The sequence below is a fragment of the Strongylocentrotus purpuratus genome, unplaced genomic scaffold (assembly GCF_000002235.5).
Source record: "Strongylocentrotus purpuratus isolate Spur 01 unplaced genomic scaffold, Spur_5.0 spur5_scaffold_15, whole genome shotgun sequence".
Taxonomy (NCBI): Eukaryota; Metazoa; Echinodermata; class Echinoidea; order Camarodonta; family Strongylocentrotidae; genus Strongylocentrotus; species Strongylocentrotus purpuratus.
The window spans coordinates 15931293-15939895 of record NW_022145600.1 but is presented as its reverse complement, the minus strand read 5'-3'; the positions used below and the strand labels follow the sequence as shown (position 1 = coordinate 15939895).

At 35.8% G+C, this 8603-nt stretch overlaps 1 protein-coding gene across 1 annotated transcript; it reads left to right on the top strand.

The window, feature by feature from the left end:
* The first annotated feature begins 676 nt into the window (after window positions 1-676).
* Window positions 677-4915, top strand: LOC115924056. The gene is made up of 4 exons (XM_030985667.1): window positions 677-967; window positions 1230-1298; window positions 1924-2019; window positions 2820-4915. Exons 2-4 carry the CDS (start codon window positions 1240-1242, stop codon window positions 3082-3084), a joined length of 420 nt encoding a protein of 139 aa, XP_030841527.1. The 5' UTR covers window positions 677-967; window positions 1230-1239; the 3' UTR covers window positions 3085-4915.
* Window positions 4916-8603: the final 3688 nt, after the last annotated feature.

Below are 8603 nucleotides of genomic sequence, written 5' to 3'. Positions count from 1 at the left end.
CCGGATGAATTTGGTTCAAATGAAAATATTGGAAGCATATGCGATCCTACAATATTCAGTGAACGTTGTCGCGTTGAAATCGAGTCTAAAGTGATGAAATTGTAAATAATAATCTCTTTATGGGGTATACTATAACTCTCTCTCAAGGTCAATATATTAATTCAGCTATACAACAAGCTACAATTGACCGATTGGCTATTACCTTTTTGAAATTATATATCACAACTACATATTCCGGGATTTTTATGGTAGCACTAGCAGCTACCGTTGTACGACCGTAGGCGCTATTTTAAATTTATCAAAATTTACCGGGAGCACCGGTAAATTTTTATATTCAATTTTTTTCGAAAGCAGAAGTGTTTTAGGAGCTAAATTTTCTAGTGCTTATAATACTTCCACAGGGGCATCCAAATATATCAAAATTGTAAAGAATCACTATCCACCCAATTTTCAAAATTTCCCAAAACTTTGTAATAGACCCTACCTTTAATGTCCCTCGTTACAACTGCAGTTTTCTTTGTAATGATGACGTGCAGGGCTAGTCAACCGGGTAAACATCCTGCTCTTTTTAAAAGTCGACAAGGTTATACTATAGCTTGCTTGAGATGTGACTGTCTCATCTATATTTATCTCTACCAAAGAGTGTCTCAACTTCACATACGTGACAGAGAACCAATGCATCAGTTATTAGTCATGCAAATTCCAAATCTGGCTAGCTGTGATAATTATTAGAGAATGCCATCTTCAAAATAATTTCTTTTGGTGATTTAAAATCTGAATGTTTTTTACTTTGTGAATGACTTTCGTTTCTTCACTTTTTACAGATATGAAGAACAGACAACACAATCCATCCCCAGCGAAGAAATTCCAAGCAGCAGTAGGGGAATTAGCAGGTGAATAGTACAAGTCACCTTTGACCGCAAATTCATGGAGAACTTGGCCTACTCTGCTGATTTGCTCGCTTCAGGTAGGATTCTGTATACATGTACAAAAGGCTCTGTAAATTGAGAGGAATTTAATGAGAATGCGTTCATTACGTACATGTTTGCAAGATTGAGCTCTTTTTCGGTTATGACCTATAAAATTGGGACATATCAGCAGGTCAAGATAATGCATCTTATTTGCTCATGTGTATGACATGGGATTTTCAATATTGATTTTGTGGTATGAAAATAATGAAATGCCCTATCATTTATATCAGTTTTTATTTTGTTTTCATAATTCCTTAGGCACACCAGCATGCTCGAGTGTTTCCACAACCATATACTGATGTATGCTTCCAAGCGGTATTCCTTTGAGTAAGTATTTTTAGTATCATTTTGTATGTTTGAAGTAAGATTGTCTGTGGAAAAGTTGAAACATATCATTACAGTACGGTTACAATTACAATATCATATTTTGAAGCAAATAGCAAAGTTAATGAGAAATTATGAATGACATCTATATAAATGCTGAAATCACTTTTGGATGCATGCAGAGTCTTGAAACAGCAGACTTTGTATCGTACTTGTGTCGGTACCTGATGTTAAGTCAAGTTGGAGTGGTTGTAGCAGGGAAATGTAACTACCTTTAATTAAGAGTCAATAATTTACAACACAAATCCAGAACTGAAGTGAATGGCTCGTATTCACAAAGGAGGTTTGTACAAACCATGGTTTGGCCAAGGTTTACATCTATGGAATGCCATTAGTAAACTGATGGAGAAGGAATGTAAACTCCATACTTGTTAACAATGTTAATTTACAATTTACGGTATGCGAGCAGCATTCCATAGATGTAAACCATCGTCAAACCATGGTTTGTACAAACCTCCTACAAACCTCCTTTGTGACTACGGGCCAATGAGTCTGAGATTTGTCTAAAGCATTTACTATTCATTCATCATGGTAGTGGTAATACCAATTGTTTGTCTTATCCATCCAGCTACCCAGCAAACCGGGCAAGGAATTTGCTTGCGGTCATCGACTACATGGCACACAAGGACAGGCCCGACCAGATTGATGAACAAGGCAATACAAAGTGAGTGGAAATTAGAAAGAAAGAAAAAAAGTTTTTCTTTTCTTTCTTGTTTTTCCTATTTTTATTTGTACATTTTTTTTTAGATGGACAAGGCAATCCAAAGTGGGTGGAGTAAAAAAAAAACACATGATTTTTTGTTTTCCCTGTGTAGTTGGACAGGGCAATCCGAATTGGCAGTTCTTTCCCATGAAATTTATCAATTTTGGGGAAATTATTAAATATCTAATTGTCCTTCCTGGGAACGCCCCTTTTAAATCGCCAAAATATGACGTCATCTAAAGAAGTTGTCCCTGTACACGACGCACATCTAAATTATGTAGATGACGGACTGTAAGCTGATGGTTTGTCAATCATGCTGCTGATTTTGGACCCTAAATGCGGACTTGGATTCAGTGTAATAATATACTTGGTGTGTAATGCAAGGTTCTGGAGTCATCAAAATCATCATAAATTTGGCAGAGTTTTGGTAAAGTAACAATCACTTACACAGAAAGATGTATATGGGACAACACACATGGTGTCGGCCTGTCGGGGCTAGTACTACCCTGATTTCCTTATCTTTCTATGCTCATTACTCAGCCAGTATACATTTTCTTCCAAAATTGTTTGGCACATGACATTTATTTGTAATCTTGAACATTCAGTGTAAGTTTCGTTAGATTCTGTGAGAATTCATTTTCTTTTTTTACCAGAACTCAAGTTTATCTTTAAGAGATATGAATCATTTCCAATTGACAAGAATGAGTGTGCATATAATGCAACTTGTTACATTTTGCATGTTCTTTTATTTTATGATACAGATATGTTGCAGTATGGTCAAAGCGTGCCAACAACTACGTGGCCCGGAAGGAGAAGGTCCCCAAGACCTACCCCTACATGTATGTACAAGGACTCATCGGTGCGATACTGGAACGCAGAGAACAGGACCAAGGACCACTGTTCTCGAAGGCTGTTCTGCTCCCTGATGACCCTAGACACACAAGGCCCCGGCTTGCACCATTTCCTCCACCACAAGTTGATGTGATCCTAGCCAGGAGACTAGGCCGATTAGAGAAATCCATGTAATCCTCTGTAGTGAACATTTGGGATTGTCTGACTTGAGAACTGCTTTTTTTCGAGCAGAGACTAAGGGATCCAAATGGCGTCCTTCCGTCCATCCTCCGTGACTGTACACAAATTTGAATGAAGTCTAATGTGAAATCTTACCTGCAAAAATCAATTAGGGTTGCTAACTTTCCAACCCTGCATCTGTTTGTAACCATACTTGATTGGTAGATGCCCTTTATTGGCCTCCATGATATTCTGGAGTTGAAGGTCACATAAGTAGGTCAAAGGTCAAATGAGGTTCATTGTTGCATGATTGCATGCAAGACTCTTAATCGCCTCGATTTAATTTGTCCATGTGGCATGTTTTTAGGCTATCTTGAGGATTGGTTGGAACTTAACATTTTGGACTCATTTGGTTGCTAATGATTTTGTGGTCCGGAGGTGAAAGATTGCATGGCTTAGCATTACGAGCATGTATTCTTGATATGTCAGAGACCCTTTGACAAAATACCACCAAACTTGATACTAGAGTGTCCCTGGGGATCATGGGGATGTGGTTATCTGGAGAAAAAAAATCACATAACACATGATATACATGTACCAGAAATAAATTGTTATTGTTGCTAGATTAGCCACCATGCTTGGCACTTGTATATTGTATTACAATAAGAGGTTGGCAAGTTTACAAATGGAAGAAATGTAGGAATATAAAAGACAAATTGTGACATCAGTGTATAAAAGCTCTATGTCATTTATACAATTCATAATTTGTGATAAAATCAGTGCTTGCTCATGTGGAAATGGTGGATATTTCAATTTGTATCTATTTGGCAACCTATATTCCTTGAAGAAGTTACGGTAGTAATTATAAAATTTACAGCCAAGAGGTCAAACCATGAGTCAACAATGTGTTTGGTTTTAGTGACTGTGCATGTAACTGAGGTGACAGTCGATCATGAAAAAGACTATACTTCGGAACCTGTTGAAAATCAACATGGACAGAAGAAAGATTTGTAGAATATCTTATTGTAAATAGTCTTCATTTTTTGTTTAATGCAATCAATGTGACTAAAATAATGCAAGCGAAAAAGAGAAATGATCACAAGACAGCAAAACAGTTGGTTTCATGCATCATTTGAATCAATGAACGTGAATCAGCTCAACGCCAAAGTATTGCGGTTCAAGGTTATACCATCAAGAGATATGCTGCCTGTAACTACTTTGTAGTTTGAAAGGGTGTATAAAGGAATAAGGATACAGTTGGGCAGACGAGTCTTTCTGTTGGTCTATTGTAAAAAACTGGGTCAAATTTTTTTGCAAATTGTAATAAAACTTGGTATACCGATTGACCCGAGGGTGTGCAAGACACATTTGTTGTGTCTGTCTGTTAAGGTACCTCCATGGTAACCAAGCTTTGCACAAAGAATACAATTTTGTTTTAATAATCTTGTGGAGCATATTCTTTCCAAGTTTTAGCAATTTTATAGTTTTGGTATCTTTGATGAGGCATTATAATAACAGTATAAAACTCAATGCATGTGCAGTGTGTAAAATAAGTATGTGAGCAAACTATTGGAAGTAGTTTGATCGATTCATATGAAACTCAGTACACACAACGCAGAATTGTCTTTTGTGTGCGTATAGGACATGACCAGTTTTGAAATGTCTGTGCTATTTTTTTGAAAAACCTTATGTTGGATGTTAATCACTTGAGGTGATATTCATAGTCGAGCATTAGGGAAGATGAAAGACATATATGTACCTAACTATACTTAATTTTGTGCTGAAACTGATATGATTCAGGATTTGAGATCGATATGGAGTATGTATACATGTATACTCGTACACATTAAGGAAAAGAATCACTCAGACAATTTTTAAAGCATTTATATATAAAGTAAGATGTGAAACTTAAAAGATAAAACCAGTTATGGTCATGCGACTGCATTGTGAAAGGATTGTTGTGGAATCGATCAGAAAAGGTTGATCATCTACATGTAGCATATAAGTCTTGGTGTGTACTGCAAGGTTCTAGAATCATCGAAATGATAAAAAAATTGGCCCAGTCTTGGTAAAGTTACAAGCACTGTACACAGAAAGATGTATATGGGACTACGCACAAGTGCGTGACACATGCGTTATATCTATCAAGTCCAAATAGATATAATAATTTACCAAATATATCAATTAGTAGGCAGTTTCTCGGCAAAATTTGTATGATCACGTACTAGTCAAAACATTGTGTGCGGGCAAGCACTGAATCAAATGACCGGGGTAATAGTATATTTGTCAAGCGCGTAGAAACATTACTGTTATAGATACTTTTCTTTGGTAAACTTATCTACACATTGCCTATAGAGTATGTCAAGTTTTTATGAAAGACACAAGATAAGATGTATATAAATAAGCAGTAACTAATAAGTAACAAGACATGGTGGTATACAAATAAAGTATATTGCTCCTTCTTAATGACGACGGTTAAAGTTGTCATAGCGATAGATGCTAAATAAAAATGTGCCTTTTTTAATACACATGATCTGTTTGTATGCAATGGTTGGATTCAACATCACGTTTAAATATTGCCTTCAGTACAGCAAGTATAATTTGTATTCATCTCAATAATGTTGTGTAAATTTAACTGTTAGTTATGGCCGAATAAAGCTTTCAATGTACACCATAAAAATATGTTATGTATCTTCATTTTAGCATTACTATAATTATATTAAAATCTTATGTCTTTACACATTTACAAGTTATCACGTACTGACGTAGGTCATGCAATACACAGGCACTGTAGAACACAACTTATTTACAAGAAGTTACAATCACTTTTTTTTTTAAACTTTACAATTGCATGCAGTACCAAAATAAGAATACTGAAAAACACTGCATTATGGACAAGTATGAATCAAGTAAGATGTTAAATTAATTCACTACTGTTATTCATTATAGTATACTGATACAACAATTTTTAATATTTTGTTTAATTTATTTCTTTTTATTTCTCCACTTTCCCTTTAGCCATGTACCTTCATGTTGTTATATATGTTAAAGGTGTCGCTCTGGACCTATAACATATGATAAGACAAAAAATCCACCAGTTATTTCTGATTTCTATCAAATTTTTAGATTTTGTGTTGTTGTTGTTGTTTGGTATTATCGGCGTTTCATTCTTTTTTAGAATATTTACGCCTTTCACTTTATTTCTTTTTTTTCTTCTATTTTTGGTACTATTTGTCAATTCATATTCATCTCTTTTTTTTGGATAATATAATCTCAGATCTACTGGTCCATGAAAACCCCTCACCGCAATTGGCACCTTCCTGCCAGACCGGCGCGGTACATTGCGCAATCTTCTCGGCCATCATTGGCCTAGGCAACTCTGGTGCCGGTGAGAGGATTCTGGGGTAGATCTTTTGAGTCTCTTGTTTGGGGTTTACCGTCCTCAATCCGTCTTTACTCTTTCTTACCTTTTCTCTTCTAGTATTTTTCCATTTTGTAAAACCTTATTTTTCTATCAAAGTGGGTATCAACATCTTAGGGCATTTGGTTGTCGTGCGATATGTGCCAAAAAAAAATGTGGATTTAGTAATTCCTTTTTGAATGAAACATGGATTTAGCTTCTTTTGGAATTGAATGGATTTAGCTCCTTTTGGAATGAAACTGTAATAATGTTGTTTACTTTCTTTTCGAAAGGTTATATTTATGTGTGATTTCACTATTATTATTTAAAAGGAAAGGTTTGCTGCTAAATTTGAATAAAATTTCAGTGACTTTATTGAGAAAATATGATTTATTTTTTATTTTTTAGGTACAATAACATGTTTCATTCCAAAAGGAGCTAAATCCACGAAAATAAAAAATCAAAAAATTTAGTAAACATCAGAAAAGCCGAAGGGAAGATTTTTTCTTATCATTATTGGCAGATAATCAGGTCCATGCAGGGTGACACCTTTAACATATATAACATGAAGGTATACATGGCTAAAGGGAAAGTGGAGAAATAAAAAAGGCAATTTACTCAGAAGTACCCAAAGTGGATTTGGCTCCTTTTGGAATGAAACTCTTCACATATTATAAAAGGAAGACAAGTAATATAAAAGGAAAAACGAAGGCCCACGTCATTTACATAGAAGGTAGGTGGACAGATAACCTCGATGTTTTTAATCTAATTTCATCTGATCATTCCACAGCTTTGTTCCTACAAACGAAATACAAAATTGCCCTTGCGTTGTCTCACATATTGGTTGATAGATAGAGTAAGCCACTTTCTTTACACTGTAGAAGTAATCAACTGGGTCATACCAAGGAGTGTGTAGTAACTCCTTGGTCATACGACGTACAATACATACACATACACTACTACTAGGTCGAGCGTACTCGCACTACATACACATACAGTATTCGCATATCGCGCTCAAAAACAATAGCGCTACCCACCACAGACCATGCAATTATGTGCAGGCCTCGCATACCATAATGTGTACAATATAAATCAGTCAGCGCGCTATAGACATGGTTCGGATATTACTTGCACGCCCATATCCGATCGTCGTCTTGGCGAAAATTCACGGTGTGCTGCCGCTTGACCGAGAGGTGGCGCTATACAATTACACTGAACACGCCTCGAAAGTAAAATTTTTGATAAATAAAATCATTTGCAGTCGAACAGGTTTTTTGCATATAAATTCACTCTAATGTAATATTTCGGATTTATATCTTCAATGATGCATTCTTAGACATTTATTGTATGTTTTTTATGTTTAGATCATAGTTTCGTTCGCTAATGTGAGTATTGACCAACACTCAACTATTCCTTTAAGCAAGAACCTTATTTCACTTCTTCCTTACAATCTTAGAATTGATGAGGATAATATTAAAATAATTTCTTACCTGAAAACGCGGAGATAAGACCGTCCAAACCCCCATTTCTCAGGTCCTCGCGACAACCTCCATTGTTAATTTTGTCGCACGCGTAAACTGCATGTACTTTGCATGTACTTTGTCTGTCGAGCGATCGCTAGCTACGCGCTTCGATATCGTTCCTTTGGGTCACGTGACCAGTACTTTAATCAACATTGATTAAACTTTAACCGGAAGGGGGCTATTATTACTGTCGGAATTTTGTTTTTAATCCATGCTGGGTTACAATTTTTGCCAACGACTTAGACTTAACCAACATAGGTTAAAAGGAATAATTTTGATCAACACTGTTTTTAACCAACGCAAGATTAAAAGTAAATTTTAATCAACACTACATTTTTAACCATGGTTGAGCGTTTTTTAACCAACAATTTTTTAACCCAGAGTTTTTTAATACTTGTTTTAACAGTGTAGATGCTGATTATAATATAAGTATCGGCTTGCATGGTGATGCAGATATAGGCTTACCGTGTGAGAGCCCGTAGTAGGTCCATGGTGAAACAGGAGGAGGATTGGGGATTCCAGCTGAAAAGGACTGCATAAAACATATATTCCGTCATCAATAACTAAGAAAATGAAAGATTATGACATTTTCTGCAATTGGAGAGGAGCTC